The sequence below is a fragment of the Gracilinanus agilis genome, chromosome 1, assembly GCF_016433145.1.
Source record: "Gracilinanus agilis isolate LMUSP501 chromosome 1, AgileGrace, whole genome shotgun sequence".
Taxonomy (NCBI): Eukaryota; Metazoa; Chordata; class Mammalia; order Didelphimorphia; family Didelphidae; genus Gracilinanus; species Gracilinanus agilis.
Window position 1 is genome coordinate 390,679,045 of NC_058130.1, and position 17,217 is coordinate 390,696,261.

Consider the following 17,217-nt stretch of genomic DNA (forward strand, 5'->3'; position numbering starts at 1 on the left):
GTACTTTATTTTCTTATGTCATTAATAACCTGAAATGAAGGACAAAATGTTTCCTCTCTGCCCGTTCAAGATCAAAAAAAATAAGGTGAACTTTAAAATTTAACACATAGTTAATTGCTGTTTTTCATATTTTGATCACATTGAATTTTGTTTTTTTAGGAGCTGACACCAAAATAATGAAAAACAGTGGGAAGACCAGATTTAAAAGGACTAAAATTGATTACTTGATGAATTACATGGTTTACACGGTAAAATATTTTTATTTTACTGTACAAACAATCTGTTCCACTTGTCAGTTTGAAAATAGTATTTAGCTACAATAGTGAGTGAAGTACAATAGAAAGATTGCTAGATTTGGGGTCAAAGGTCTCTAGCTCAGCTTAGAGCAGTTTACTTCCCCCCTCTCTTAATTTCAGTTTCCTTGTCTTTATTGGGCTTGATGACCACCAAGATTCCTTTAGTTCCAAATGTTAGTTCTCAAGGACTGATTGGAGCAGCTAGGGAGTTCAATGGATAAAATATTGACCTGGAGTCAGGAAGATCTGAGTTCAAATTCAGCCTTAGACACTTATTTAACTAGACAAGTCACTTTAACCTCTGTCTTAATCAACTGGAGAAGGAAATGGTAAATCACTCCAGTGTCTTTTCCAAGAGAACCCCATAATTCACAGAGTCACAAAGAGTGTGACATGTCTGAACAACAATAGCAAAGTTTTTTCATGATCATTTTTGCAGACAAATTTTGGGAGGTAGGAAACAAATAATTGAGATACTATTAGAAATCATTAAGGAGACCAAGAAAAAACTTAAAGAAAAGTGTTCTGGTACTGTTTTGCCAATTATTATTACTGTTTCTAGATTTATCAAACATTTATAAATTAATGAATAAGCAAAGCTTTTTGAATAGATAGAAGTAGGAATCTAACGTGGCCCCAATCTTGTTCAAAGGAAAATCTGAATAATACATGTAAACATGTTTCACTTTCTAGATTTTTGTTGTCCTTATACTCCTTTCTGCTGGTCTAGCTATTGGACATGCTTATTGGGAGGCACAGGTTGGTAATTATTCTTGGTACCTGTATGATGGACAAGATAATTCTCCTTCATATCGTGGATTCCTTACCTTCTGGGGCTACATCATCGTTCTGAACACCATGGTACCCATCTCCCTCTATGTCAGGTAATGAAATGTCCTCTTTTGTTTCTTGCTTTAAGTTTAATGGAAAGGTACACAGTTTGTTGTTAAATTAGTATTTATGCTCTCTTGTAATGTAAAAAAAATTTTCCCCTATGAAAAATCCCCAAATATGTTGAACTTTGAAGTATTTTCATAATCAGGCTTAAGAGCAGAAATCAATATTGGGTGAGGAGATTTCATTTCTTACCTTTTTTTTTTTTTTTTTTTTTTTGGTAAAAAAACCTTTACCTATTTTCTTAGAGTCAGTATTAAGTATCAGTTCTAAAGCAGAAGAATAATAAGGACTAGGGAATCCTGGTTAAGTGACTTACCCAGGATCATATAGCTAGGAGGTGTCTGAGGCCAGTTTTGAACTCAAAACCTCTAGTCTCCAGAACTGGCTCTCAATCCATTGAGCCACCTAGTTGCCCATCTTATCTTTTTCAGAGATCTTTTTTTATCACTCCCTTAAGAGTTCCAGTGCCTCCTGCTCTTCCACTTGTGCCAATTCCCGGGACACACACTATTCTGAAGCATTCTCCTCCTTATAGTGGCTTCATAAGAATTTATGGAGGGGATGGCTCTACCACTTCATGTTGTTTCTCAGTTTTATAGCTCTTTTTCACTTTGGCAAACACTGTTTCTTCTACCTTTTAAGGTGGTGTTAGAAAATGAAGGGTTTTATTCTCCCCTGCATCTAAAAAAAAAAGGATCAAGCACTTCATGCCTCTGAAACAATCATTGCTTCATTTAGTGCTTTTCTTGTTTTTTTATTTCCCAAACTTCCTCTGTGTTATTTTGGTATTTAATGCTAATGCCTTTGGAGCAGGGTCTTATTATGTCTTGAGTTTACATGTTTCCACCTAGAATATACACTCTTAATGTTTACTATAATGCCTAGCACATAAATATTTATAAACTGCTTCTTGAATTGAATTAATAAATAGTACAGAGACAAATGGGCACAGTGTTCTTTAATTAGATGTAATGATAATTGTCTCATTTCATATTTTGTTGTATGTACTTAAGGTAATCCTTTTCATATGAAGTAAAGCTCTGGATCAGGCATCTGTTTATATAATAAGAAATCTAAACTCATTTCAGATAGATTGTTTTGAAAGATATTTGTATATACTTTTTATGGCTTTGTGGAGTATTACAGATTCATTAAATTCAACCTTAATTACCTACAATGTGCAAAACACCATGGTAAGCACTTATGGAAGTACAGTTACAACAATAGTACAAAGTATAGCCTGGGGTCAGGGTGGGAGAGAGATATCGATAGATAGAAACAGAAATATACATAAAGAGAATATCTTATTAATTATTTCACTTTATAAGAAGAATAAATGACGTTTCTGTTTTCCTGGAATTTATTTTTCCATCTTTCTCAGCAATTTTAGAGACATCCTTTCCTTAGCCACTCAGAGTTCTGAATACTTTCTTATATCTGTCTAATAAGTGCTTGAAATTCTAGACTATAAATTTCAGAAAATTCCCTATACTCTTTTACTCTAGATATTCCTTAACCTTGGCAACACATTTTGAAGGAACTTTCCTTTTCAGCTCTCGAATCACAGTTTAGGCCTTAGTAATTCCAAAACATTTACATGACCTGGAAATGCATGCTTTATGTCTGCTCTCTGGCTCTGTGATACGATCAGCCCTACTTTGCTCACCCCATTTGAGTTGAGGAATGGGATGTCCCAAGATAAAATATCTTAGATACAGTTTCAAGGAAGGGAGAAGGAGCAGAGATTGTCTTCCCTTCCAGTAATACTCTGATGATATTGCTTAGTTAAATCTATATGACACTAAGTTGTAGGAAGATGAAAATTATTGCTCCATAGCTAATCAACCAGCCATTAAGCATCTCATAAGTGCTTATTATATGCCAGGCAATATATTTGGTGCTTTGAATGACAAAGACAAAAATGAAGCAATTCAATATATACATATATCATTCTGTTCATCAATAACATTTTAAAAGCATTTTTTTGTGCCCCACATCATGCCAAAAGCGGATGTTTGGGGGGTTTTTTTGTCCTCAAGGAGCTTACATTCTAATGAGACACAACATAAATAAATAAATATATACAAAACACATACAAATATACACAATAAGTAAAGCAATCAGGGGTAATATTAGCAAGTGGGAGATCAGGGAAACACTTGACAAAGAAGGGAATTTTTGAGCTGAGTTTTGGAAGGCATAAGGAATTCAGAAAGACAGAAATGAGGAGAGAGTGAGCGCATTCCAGATGTAGGGAACAGCTAACTAATTCAGTGGCACTGAGTTGAAAGATGGTGTACTGAAGCTGAGGAATTGCAAGAAGACCATAGAAAAGGAGATTAAAACCTGAACCAGACTGGTCCCTTGTGTGAGTAAAAAGAAAGAAGTTAATGAGTGAAATTTTATAGAGATAGGACAGGGGAAACAAAACCCAGTGTATGCATTTTGTATCTGAGCAGTTCAAATAAGAGTTATTTCTTCATTTCTAGTGTTGAAGTCATTCGTCTTGGGCAGAGTTATTTCATAAACTGGGACCTACAAATGTATTATCCTGAGAAGGACACACCGGCAAAGGCTAGGACAACCACTCTGAATGAGCAGCTTGGGCAAATTCATTACATTTTCACTGATAAGACAGGAACATTAACACAGAATATCATGACATTTAAAAAGTGCTGCATAAATGGACAAATATATGGTAAGTTTTAGCCATTATTTCACTACCATTTTTTTGCACTGACTATTTGTGGCAGATATATTGTGGATAGAAACCTAATCAGTCCTAGAGAGAAATAATAATAACTGTCATTTATATAGCACTTTTAAGGTTTATAAAGTGCCATGGCATGTTACCTCATCTGATCTTCCCAACAACTCTTTGAAATAAATGGCTTTATTCTCATAATTTTAAAAATGGGGGAACAGATAGTAAATGTTTCACAGTAAGTGTCTGAGGCTATATTTGAACTCAGATCTTCCTGACTCCAGGATCAGTGCTCTTTTCCATTGGACTAATTAAATGCTTCTATACAGATTTACATAAAGGATAAGAGGGATCTTTGTGGTAATAGGATATCTTTCTTGCTGGTTTACATTGTGATTTTAATATTTGCTTTTACTTCAGGGGACCACAGGGACTCATCCCAGCATCAACACGGCAGGATAGATGTGAGTTCTTTCACTTACTTCAAAGGTTTTTGCCTTCTTTGTCAAGTGTTTCCCTGATCTCCCACTTGCTAAAATGGTGACATTTTGTTTGGGAACAAATATTAGCTTGAGAATATTTCTGTGTGTTTTTAAATGTATTTGAATTATGCAATGATTCTCTTCTAGACTCAGAATTAATATTTTAGTTTAGTTGAAACTCTAAGATGACCATTTTCATGTTTAACATTTTTTCTTCCTTTTCCTCAGGAAGTTGATTTTAGTTGGAATACATTTGCAGATGGGAAGCTTATGTTTTATGACCATTATTTGATTGAACAAATTCAGTCGGGAAAAGAGCCTGAAGTTCGAGAATTCTTCTTTTTGCTTGCAATTTGTCATACTGTCATGGTAGATAGGACTAATGGTAAGTAAGCATTTCACTGGCATTAAGAAAAAAAATCTAAAAATTTATAATCTGCTCTATGGACTTCATGGTGAAGATTGAAATGCATATAAATGTCATACCTACCAAGTTTCTCAGAAGTTTAATCAACCAAAAGTAATGATTGAGCTTTCACTCTCTAAATAAGCTCTTATGCAGGATTCCAAGAAGTATAAGATTTTTCACTTTTTAATTAAAATCTACCCTCTTCTTCACACTTTCAGTTCTAAATAAGGTTACATTTTAGGTCTGTTTTAGAGACATAACTATTGGTTGTCTGAAATCACACTAGGACAAGTTAAATTGTGCTATTAAAATGATGCATCATTGACAAATGGTGATCATTTGAAATCCTTCCATATAGATATACTACTATAGATCCCCGGTGTGAAGAAAGGGGCAGGACTAGTCCCCCTGCCTCTCTGTGTGCTCAGGCTTAACCTGTATATGTTTATAAAATAGCCTCACTTCCATGCTATGATCAATACAACTAACAAAAACACTTCAGTATTTACTTGTCACAGATTTAATTTCTCTTAAATGTGGCATGAATTTTGTGGAAAGAAATAAATTTAAAAGCTGAATAAATAGCAATAGGGTGTGTTATTCCATAAATTCCAAAGTAAACTATTCTTGAAGGATGGATTTAAGGAGTCTAATAAAACTGTTATCAGAGTTCAAATGGAGGTTGAGAAATAGAAGGGGGTTATCAGAGATCATGGTAGCGAATGATGCAAAGGGACGATACCAACTTAGTCAAAGAAGATGAGGTTAAAGTCTGTTTGACTAGCTGAGTGATATCTACTCACAGAATAAGGACAAAGTACAATGTTATAAAGCCACCTGGTTCTTTGGCCTTGAAAAATTGATGATACTGATTGATTCATTCTCAAAATAAGTGCATAGTCAGACATCTCCTAGCTATGTGACCCTGGGCAAGTCACTCCATTGCCTAGCCTTTACTGCTCTTCTTGCTTGGAACCAAGAAGGTAAAGATTTTTAAAAAAATAAGTGCACAGTTCTATGAGGGGCAAGTGAAATTCCCTTTCCCAGATTTTATATATTTCCTAACTTCTCTGGGAACTTTACATAGTGAATTTAAAGGCCTGAGTAGATAGTAACAGGATTTTTCTGTCATTTCAAACCCAGCATATCTATAATGAAATTCACTATCTTTCATCCAAACTCTGTAATTTTCTAATTTCCTGTTTCTGTCAAGCTGAAAAGCTGAAAAAAACCTGGTGTCAACAAGGCACAGTGGGAAGAGCACCTGAATTAGAGTCAACAAACCCGAGTTCAATTCTTAACTATTCCATTTACACCTTGTGACCTTTGGCAAATCTCTTGACCTCTGTGGTCTTCAGTTTCCTGAGCTATAAATTAGGGGTTTGACTAGATTAAGGTCTCCAAAAGCAAGGGTAAGGGTCATGGCATGTGTGTAATCAAACATAAGAAGTTGAGATGATCTCTTAAGGCTCCTTCTAATTCTGAAAGAGTCTTTGACTCTTACTTCTACCTCAATCCCTGCATCCAGTAATCCTATGTTTCCATGGCAGTTAATCAACTAGAATTTATTAAACTTGGGCGTGAAGGTAGGCAACCAGGTGATGCAGTGGATAGAGTGCCAAGCTTGGAGTTTGGATGACATGGGTTCAAATCTGGCCTCAGACACTTCCTAGCTGTATGACTCTGGACAAGTCGCTTAACCCCGTTTGTCTAGCCCTTGCCACTCTAATGTCTTAGAATTGATACTAAGACAGAAAGTAAGAATTTTTTTTAATAGCCTACACATATGTAAGGTATTAGAGATAAAATAACAAAAGTTTCCACTGCAAAAGAAATTACATATTTTTGAGGGGATACAAATATACAATTATTGAAGACAAAATAATTTGTGGTGGTAGAGAGCAGATGCGATTTCAAGGAGATGTCACATGAGATGTGCTTCAAAGGAAGAGAAGAATTATGAAAACGGAATCAAGAAAGGAATTCTTTCTAGGCTTGAAGATTGTATCCTGTATTAATATAAGGAAGTAGGAGTTAAACTATCAGTTGTTGGTAATAGTTCGTGCTGTAGTTTGCTAGAATATGTGGGACAGAAATGATAACCTAGAAAGGAAGACTGGGAAAGAGGGGTCAGATAGATCTCTTTCTGGAGAGGTCCAGGAGAAAATAGTGTTCCAGAAGCTAAGGGAAGCAAGTATATCTAGGAGAGTAACAGATAGTTATCAGTAGTGTTGAAAGTTGCAAAAGACCAAGTACCAAGAAAAGAAAAATACCAAACTATTTCATTTAGCGGTTTAGAATGATCATTGGTAACTGTTGATTAATTAGTTTCAGTAGAACAATTGAATTAAAAGTCAGACTTCAGCCTTAGACATTAAGCAAGAAAGCTAGTTGGTGCAAATGACTTCAGAAGTCATGAAGGAAATAGAATAGATATAGAACCATAGCTTGAGAGGATAGAAGAGTCAAGTGATTTTTTTTAAGAGGTAACTCAAACATGTTGGTATGGAGGGACCCAGGAGTTTCAAATTACTCTGAACCTTCCCTTTTGATTTATCACAGTATAACTTGTTCCTGTGCATGTCTCTTGTTAACTGATGGTAATACTAAAAGAAGACTCCTAGAAGAGAAATTACATCCTTTTGTATCTAATGAATGGAACTCAGGACCTAGAGAGAGAGAGAATTTTCCTTTATTAGTCTTTTCTTTTGAAAGAGGAAGATAATTGATTCTCTCCCAAGCATAAATCAATATTTTTATTGGAATCCAAGCATTCAAAATCAGGGCCAGGAATCTAATTTTGTTAAATATGTTAATACAGTCCCTTGCCCTTAAGTGCCCTCAGTAAACTCTTGGTGATTGTAATAAAGGTGTACAGACTTGGTATGAAACATTTTACTTAATTGATATTTGATCCATGCCTCTGACCTGTACATTCATTCACACCTAATATGTTCTGCATTCTTTTCCACCTATTCTCTCTGATTGTCATTATCTCTCTTATTGTGTCTCAATCTCATTGTCTCTCTCTTCCAAGCTTTTCTCTGCCTCTGTTTCATCTTTTCATTATCTCATTCTAGGAGAGATTAACTATCAAGCAGCTTCTCCAGATGAAGGGGCTCTAGTCACTGCTGCCCGCAACTTTGGTTTTGCATTTCTTGCAAGAACACAGAACACTATCACAATAAGTGAGATGGGAAGAGAAAGGACATACAATGTTCTGGCCCTTTTAGATTTTAATAGTGACCGAAAGAGAATGTCTATAATTGGTAAGTCTCACTGAAAACCTTCTATTCAAAGGAATATCTTTAAAGAATATTCTATAATTTATGTACCAATAGTCTAATCCAGCTTGACTTCATGGTAAAAGCGTTTGATAAACTAACTATTTGGTTCATGGGAAATTTTAAGTCCTGTACTAAAATTTCCTTTGTTCTTTAACTTTCTAAGATGCTTAAGTTGCAGAGAAGTTTCTGACCTAATTTGGTAAAGATTTTACTCATTTGAGAATTTCCTACATTAGTATAGGTCCATTTTCTTTTCTCATCTTTTGCATAGCACATCCTTCATTTACATTCAAGATATGGGATATTTGGTTCAATCTGTTGGATTTTTTTTATAGTAAACAGCTTTGGGATGCTGAGTGATGGTCTTGGGCATGTAAGATGATGCACAGAAAGAGAAGACAATGTTTTTAAATGGAATTACTGCCATTAATACCATGTTGGAGAGAGCCATGGCTTCATATTTATATTCAAACATATATATTTATATTCCTGTTAATTTAGATGGTTTGCTTAATTCTTTGTGGGAAGAAGTCCATGATTATTAGGACAGATTGATAATTCTTTAAAAGTCATTATCAATGGTGTTATTACCCTTAAAATATCTTGAAAATAATGTTTTCTAATATCAACAATCAAATGAACATGAAACTTGTCTCAAAAAATATATCTGAATGGGTTTTTTTCTTTTTCAATAATAGTAAGAACACCAGAAGGCCATATTAGACTCTATTGTAAAGGTGCCGACACTGTTATTTATGAACGGCTACATCCAATGAATCCTACAAAACAGGAAACGCAGGATGCCCTGGATGTAAGTCTTTTTTTTTTTTTTATCTTGACTTCATAAATTCCAGCAATAAAGTTAAACTTTAACATATACATCATTCAACATTATGTAATGGAAGAAGCATCAAACTAAGAGAAGAAAATATAGGTTTTCTCTGTCACTAACTAGATACATATGAATACCCATACCCATATGCAGGGGATAACTCTTGGTTGTCACTGTCAGATGATATTGGGATCAATGTGTTAATCCAGCATGGTAACATAAATTCCCAGGTGACTTTAAATAAGTCATTTAACATGCAATGATCCAGAACAATTCTGTAGGACTTACAACAAAAAATGCTATTCATCTCCAGAGAAAGAACTGTTGGAGTCATTTTTTACAGCAGTGTATTCATGATTTTAGTTTGGGGTTTTGGTTATGTATGAGTGTGCTTTTCAATAGTGACCAATATGGAAGTATGTTTTGCATGAAATTAAAAAATAAATAAGTCACTTAACTTCTTAGCACCTCAGTTTCTAAGGTAAAATAAGATTTAACACCACTTCTATTTCACCCAAACCAGGCATATTGCACCCAGACAACGTAAATGCATTAACTATAAGACAATGAGGCTGATTTTTTTTTACCCTTGTACCAGAATTCATCCAAATGAATGTTGATCCCCTAGAAATAGTCATCCTGGAAGATTGAACACTAATTTCTATTGATGCTACCTTTGCTCTCAAACATTTTTAGAAAATTTTCTTTGGAATTACATATTGTTATTATCTATGGTGGTGGAAAATTTTCATTCTTTAAAGAGTAATTTTTTTAAACAGACAAAAGTCATTCATAACCAAATCTGGTGAATAAGGTAGATGATTAAGTCAAGTAGAGAATCTTAAAAACTGGAAGGAACTATCTAGTCCTACCTCCTAACGATGAAAGAAATATCTTATGCAATGTCATTGAGAAGTAGTCATCCCTGCCTCTGGTTGATGGGATGTTCACTATTTAAAGAGTGTAAAGATTAAAAATGATAAAGGCTGATATTATAAGAGAAATTAATATTTTAATTGCCATGGCCATGTTGGTAAAATATATATGACTGCACCTATCTTTAAAAATGCCGCCCATCTGTATCTCCACCCATATTCAGAGAGCCCGCTCAGGTAGCAAAAAGGGTGTCTCCCGTCTGCCCTCCGAATTTAAGCTGCGCTATACGTTGGTTCCCGTTGTCTCACGTTTAACCGGAAATTCATTGGATCACGGGGAATGTAGTCTCAAAGTCCCCACGTGTCCACAGAAAGTGTGTAAGATACTTTTAAATGGCACCTCCCTGAATTCCAAACACACAAGAGAAAGGCTCCAAGAGTCATAAAACTGGGTATGCTTTTTGACCCAGCAATACAATTATTAGGTTTATTTCCTAAAGCAATCAGGGAAAAAGGAAAAGAACCTTTGTGTTCTATTTATAGCCACTTCCTTTGTGATGGCAAAGAACTAGAAACTGAAGGGATGCCCATCAGTTGGGGAGTGGCTAAATAAGTTGGGGTATATGATTATTATGGAATACTACTGTGCCATAAGAAATGTAAGCAGGTTAATTTTGTAAAAACATGGAAAGAAGACCTGCATGAAATTATGAAGAATGAAATGATCAGAATCATTACAATAATCAATAACAACAATATATACAGCAACAGAAATATTGTTTGAAGAATAACTTGTGTTTGTCCACTTCCAGAGAAGGAACTTATAAATAGGCACAAACAAGACATAGTTTTATATATTCATATCTTTTTTTCAATGATGGCTTCTCTAGTGAAGGGAGGGAGAGGGAGGGAATTACCTGGAAATTTTAATGTAATAATCAAAAAAAATAATTTTGAAATTAAAAAGAGAAAAAGAGAGCCTGTTCCATTTTTATTTTTTAAAAAATAAAACTATTACCTTCTATTTTACAATCAATACTAAGTATTGGTTCCAAGGCATAAGAACAATAAGGGCCAGACAACTGGGATTAAGTGAAATACCCAGGGCCAGACAGATATAGGACATGTCCAAGGTCAGATTTAAATCCAAGACTTCCCATCTCTAGGCCTGGTTCTCAATGCACTGAGCCACCTGACTGCCTCTCTGTTGTTCTAATATTTTTTTAAAAGATCTTCCTTTCTAGATCCCTATAACCTTTGGGTGGGTGTAAATTATAGACTGGAAGCCCATTTTTCTAAGTCCTACCCTTTAGCCAGTGCATAATATAACTTTCCCTCCTCTTTCAAAAACCCTTCATATATTTGAAAATAGTTACCTCTCAATAAAAAATTCAGTAAAAATTGATTAAGCTCATACTATATCAAACCCTATATTAAATACCAAGGATAAAAACATGAAGCAATAATTCATCTTCTCTTCTTTAAACTAAATATTCCTAATACCTGGTATCATTTTTAGGGCAGTTTCCAGACCTTTCACCATTCAGGACACCTTTTTAAAAAATAAGCTCTAACATAGATTTTAGGGGATTTGGATGGAAGTGGGGGGGCTCTCTGTGTTTTTATAATCTGGTTAGGGGAAAAAAAATCTATCCCTTTTTAATATATAGTGCCCAAAATTGTACACAGTATCCCTGTTGTGTTTTGACCACTACAGAATAAAATGAACTACCAGCATTTATGATGTAGACATTATATTTGTCAGTGTTTCTGAGTTTTTATATGTTTGTGGTCTATAAAATGATATTTCTTTCAACTGACTTATGATTGATTATAAAGTAATGATACCCACATATAGTCATAATTGGTATTTAAAGGACTTCTGAGATTTTGTGAATAATGGTGGCTTCATTGAAATAGTTATGCAAATTCTCAAAGTGACGATTACTTTGAAGGATGACAGTTCTTTGGATGAATAATCTGTGTTGTACATGTTCAAAAATAAGCTTTATTTCAACATCACATCACATCAAAAAGTTATCTACAACAAAGTATTATTGATAACCATTAACATTAGCAGCACTCTTACACAAACTGCATATACTATTTGTCTCTTAAAATTGAGCCTCAACTGAAAATTATATGTAAGCAAACTTTTGTACGTTCACGTTCAAAGCAATAATGATGTGGATTTCTTCATAATGGAAAAGTTTCTGGAATTTTTGTCCTTCCAGTTTTACTTTAATGAGGGCTCAAATGATGGTTTCAGATTTGGTTTGGGATCCTAGGTATGGTTTCCTTGTGGGTTTTATAGGAATCCATCACAGAAGTTATCAAGATTTTTTTCTAAAGTATTTTGTCACTAATATATCATTGTAAACTTTTGGTATTCAGTTTAGTGGAGATCACAGTTTACCATGTGACAGGAAAATATTTTTGTTTAGGAATGTATCTTTTTGAAAAATATTAAATGGAATTATTTGAGTAGTATGTTTTTTCACTTTAAAGTTTTCTTTAGCTAATTTGAGTGAGGAAGAATGTTAGGGCTTGAGGAGAACCTGTTTCTGTTTAAAAGAAAATGTTAAGTATAAAGTCTTTTTTTTTGTAAACCCTTATCTTCTCCCTTAAAATCAATACTAAGTATTGATTCTAAGACAGAAGAATGATAAGGGCTAGACAATGGGGATTAAATGACTTTCCCAGGGTCACATAGCTAGGAAGTGTCCAAGGCCACATTTGAACACAGAATCTCTCTTTTTTAGGTCTGGCTCTCAATTCACTGAGCCACCCAGCTGCCCCATAGATGTTACTTTTAAAGTTAAAGTAAATTTTGAGACATATACTTAATTTAATCTATCAGTGATGTTTGTGTACCATCAATATTCTCTCATAAAATCATCTCTCATTTTATTACTGCCAAGGAATATTTCAAAAGTTCTCCAAAAAATTAATTTGTAATTAGAATGTCTTTTTAAATAAAAACAGGTCTTTGCAAATGAGACACTTAGAACATTATGCCTTTGCTACAAAGAAATTGGTGAAAATGAATTTGCAGAATGGAATAAAAAATTCATTGTTGCCAGTTTGGCCTCAAGTAACCGAGATCAAGCCTTGGATAAAGTTTATGAAGAAATTGAAAAAGATCTAATTGTAAGTTTTAACTAGTAATTTTTCCTATTCTTATAATACTGGCAATTATTATACCAAACTTTTCATCTTCTATCCAGTATATGAAGAGATCATTTCAACAACTGAAAATGGTAGGATAGAAAATAGTATTTTTAAGCTTAGTGTGCTACCATCATGAAAAGAAGAAAACTCATGAGCAAATTGGGGAAGAGAGGGAGTACTAATCTGATGAATATATTTTTATTGAACCATTTTTTAAAAACAAATCTATGTTTTTATAAAAATACAAAATCAAATATCTATTAAATAAGATTGAATTTTTACATGAAACAAGATGTGCTTATTATTACATAAATGTTATTGTATGTATGGCAAAGTTTTTATTCATGCAAATCAGCTTAAACAACAGAAAATAGTATTCTTTATGAATGGTATTTTAACATGATGACTAATGATAGTAAGTCTTTCTGATTACATGTGACACTTCCTGTGTAATCCCAAGGCTAGCGTATGACATATTAGTTATTTTCATTATGGTTAAAGTTCAGGGAATTTAGTAATTTCATTTAAACTATGGCAGTATAATTTTTACTTGACATGTATGCTATTATTATCATCATTATTATATTTTGCACATTTGTCTTTTAATAAGTTAATGAAATTGGTCACAGCAATGAGAGCAATGTGTATATATGTGTGTAATTTTCCATGAAGTATTAGCCAGCCTTTTGATTAATATCAGATTTTAGCCTACTCTTGAACTTCAGCTACTATACGTAATTTTTACTCATAGAATGTTACTTTTTACATGCAATCATATTATTTCTATTTGTTCCTGAACAATTAATTTTGTATCCTCCAGTTGTTGGGGGCTACAGCTATTGAAGACAAACTACAAGATGGAGTCCCAGAAACAATCTCGAAACTTGCAAAAGCAGATATTAAGATCTGGGTGCTTACTGGTGATAAGAAAGGTACGTTATTATAAACAAAAGTGAAGTTATGAATTCAGCACCTAATTTATGGCTGGTGTCCTTCACTGTACTACCTCTCTCCATTCGTATCATGTCTAGATGAATTCCTTTAAACTTACAGTGATCCATAAATACTCAAGCCCATACTGATCACTTCCTTTTTTTAACTCCCCAAACCTACTCTGCACCACACAGTTCAGCACATGATATATACTGCTATATGAGGCATGCACAGAGGTTCCCTGTCTCCTTCCTATGTGTCATTCACTGATACTTCTTTTAGGTGAGAGTGTGTATTTCATTGTGTACTTGAGATAAGAGTTTATTTCAAATTTTCAAAAAATTGAATATGAATACATTTGCCATTTTTATAAGTGAAATTCTATCATTAGCTGTGATTGATGTTTTTCTATTCCATATCGTAAAGGGTAAGGGATTTTAAGTTTCTGGGTACATTTATTTTATCTATTTTATGAATATTCTTTCTGCATAAAAATTGGCATAGCAAATTCTCTTTTAAAGTTATTCTCAGGCTATGTTTAAAAATCATGATTATTAGGCATGGTCAATGTATATTTGTCACCAAATGCCTTAGTGGGAACATTTTTTAACTTAATATTGTCTCATTATAGAAACTGCTGAAAACATAGGATTTGCTTGTGAACTTTTGACAGAGGAAACTACAATTTGCTATGGTGAAGATATTAAGTAAGTAAAGAGAATGCATTCTGGCATACTTAATGCCAAATCTGGTGCAAATCAAGAGTAGCTGATAAGAAGGCTAATGATGGGGAAAATTGGCTACAGAGTCTATGCCTTCCACTGGAGTCAGGCAGTGGATATTTTGTGGAACACTTAAAAAATTGTGATTAGTTTAAAGCCAATAAGCCTCACTTAGAGTTTATTTTATTAGAGCAAAGTCTGTCTTGAGATCCTCTTTCCTTTCCTTTAAAGGATATTTTTCCTTGCTGGGAAGAAGAAAGTAAGTCTGATGCATTTCCTAATACCTTACTGTAAATTAATCCAATCAAAGACTAATGACTTTATCTTGGATTGACTTATATATATGTTTTGGGAGAAATGGATTGTTTCTCAAACTATTGCAGTAACTAGGCATCATCCTCCAGTTGAGAATGGGTCTGGTTTCAAATGCCAGACTGAAGCTGAAATGCTAATTAATTAACCTGGAATAGAAGTATCAAAAATTATTCATGCTAATTGCTGACTCAATACATCTGGAGAAAATGCCTCATTTTATTAGATGGATTCAGATATTTTAAAGGGGAAAAAAATACTGACTTTGCAAATCCAAATGTCACTGATAGTTCCATTTACTGCCAACCTGGTTCATAGACACCCCCATATGGGGTAATAAACCAGAGGAAGAAGTTTAACATAAAACTCTTATGTCTCACTCCTCAAAGATAATGAGGAAATTGATTATCACTAATAGTCCTGCTAATATGCTAATTATGCTTATTGTGTGAATATACTTATTCTGCTAACTATAAGATGGTGACAAAGATTGTAGAGCACTGTATTAGGACTTGCCAAACTAGACAAGCAAAGTTATGGGGTTCACTATCTATCTAGACAGAGCAGCAAGGTGGCATAGTGGATAGAGTGCCAGGACTGGAGTCAGAAAAGCTCATCTTCCTAAGTTCAACTCTGGCCTCAGACATTTGCTAATTGTATGATTCCACGCACACAAAAAGGTCACTTTACCCAGTTTGGCTCAGTTTCCTCATCTGTAATTCTCATAGCATACAGAGAAACAGTGTGGTATTAGGACATCTTGAGTTCAGTTCCTACTTGTAACACATACTGGCTGTATGATCCCAGTCACTTAGATGCTGAGTGCTTCAGACAGCTCTTTTTATTTTTAAAACCTTTACCTTCTGTCTTAGAATTGATATTAAATATTGGTTCTAAGGCAGAAGAGTGGTAAGGGCTAGTCAGTTGGGGCTAAGTGACTTTCCCAGGGTCACAGAGCCAGGAATTTTCTGAAGCCAGATCTGAACCTGGGATCTCTCATGTCCAGGGGTGGCTTTATCCATTGAGATACCTAGCTGCCTCTAGGAAACTCTTTAAAAATATTACTAATATTACAGAAGTTGTCAATCATCAAAGGAACTTCCCTTATCAATGAAATCATAGTTTTGAGTGAAAAATATACACATCTATTGTACACATGTTGATGAATGCGATGTTTATTTTTTCCTTGATTGTCTTACTGGCTTTTGGCAAGTCATTATTTTAATAAATGAAAATTCAATCTCTTTTTCGAAGGTGGTTAAACTTGAACCTTAGTGATAAGATGAATTTTTGCAAGTAGCAAGTTTTATCATTTAATCCTGATACTCAAGATATCTTTTCTTTCTCCTAGGTATAGATGTCAGTTGCTATATCCTGATATTCCAGGTAGTCTATGAAAGAATTAATCCTGTATAGTGTATTTAGCATGACATAGGTAGTCATGGCAAGGAGTTGATCTGTATTTTAGCCTGCCCCATCCTTCCTGTCATCCATTTCTTGCATTTCTTAGCAAGTTGTAGTTATCTCATGTTATTAGTCATTTAAATTCAATATAAGATCATGGATCACTTGTTGAAAATTTGGTTCAGGAGGGCATTTAGAGCCAGGGAACATGGGTTCTAGTCTTGGTTCTGTGAATAGCTCACTATGTCAGTTGGAATAGGTCACTTCATGAATCTAAACCAGTTCCCTCACCTATAAAAAGAGGGGATTGTACTAGATTGTTGACTTGGAGAACCAAGGTGGAAGCATACTAGCATAGGAATCACTAGTGTTTTTTTTTGGTGGGGAGGTTCAGTCTACTCTCAGCCCTGCCATTTACTAGCTGAGTGATATTTGGCGAATTATTTGACCTCTCTGGGCTTCACTTTATTTTTCAAAAGAAGATTGGGTTTGAGTTAGATGACTTCTGAAGTACTTTCTAGTTATATTCTCTGAGCCTATTATAAAGGAGATTTATTTCTAATCTGCTTAAGATAAAATAGCATATATGTATTTCTTTGTATTCTTGTTAACTTTTTAAAGAAACTCTTATTTTCTCTCTTAGAATCAATGCTAAGTATTGGCAGAAGAGGAGGAAGGGCTAGGCAATGGTGGTTAAGTGAAGACTAGGAAGTGTCTGATGCCACATTTAAACCTAAGACTTTCTGTCTCCAGGCTTGGCTTTCTATCTATTGAGCCACCAAGCTGCTCCTATTGTAACTTTATATGGAAAAGTAGGAAAAGCATTCAGTTGGTTATCAACAATGGATTCTAGACTCAGCTCTTTCTATAAGGAACTTTGTGATCTTGACCAA

The 17,217-nt window shown here is 34.3% G+C and overlaps 1 protein-coding gene across 1 annotated transcript in view; it reads left to right on the forward strand.

Moving 5' to 3' along the window:
- ATP8B1 (ATPase phospholipid transporting 8B1) overlaps positions 1-17,217 on the forward strand; it is a 66,307-nt gene that overhangs the window by 26,248 nt on the left and 22,842 nt on the right. Inside the window, exons 10-19 of the mRNA XM_044664574.1 lie at positions 160-248; positions 990-1,180; positions 3,683-3,891; positions 4,318-4,361; positions 4,608-4,764; positions 7,869-8,057; positions 8,774-8,886; positions 12,768-12,932; positions 13,774-13,885; positions 14,518-14,593. Coding sequence (XP_044520509.1) covers positions 160-248; positions 990-1,180; positions 3,683-3,891; positions 4,318-4,361; positions 4,608-4,764; positions 7,869-8,057; positions 8,774-8,886; positions 12,768-12,932; positions 13,774-13,885; positions 14,518-14,593 — 1,345 coding nt within the window. The remainder of the gene's footprint in view (positions 1-159; positions 249-989; positions 1,181-3,682; positions 3,892-4,317; positions 4,362-4,607; positions 4,765-7,868; positions 8,058-8,773; positions 8,887-12,767; positions 12,933-13,773; positions 13,886-14,517; positions 14,594-17,217) is intronic.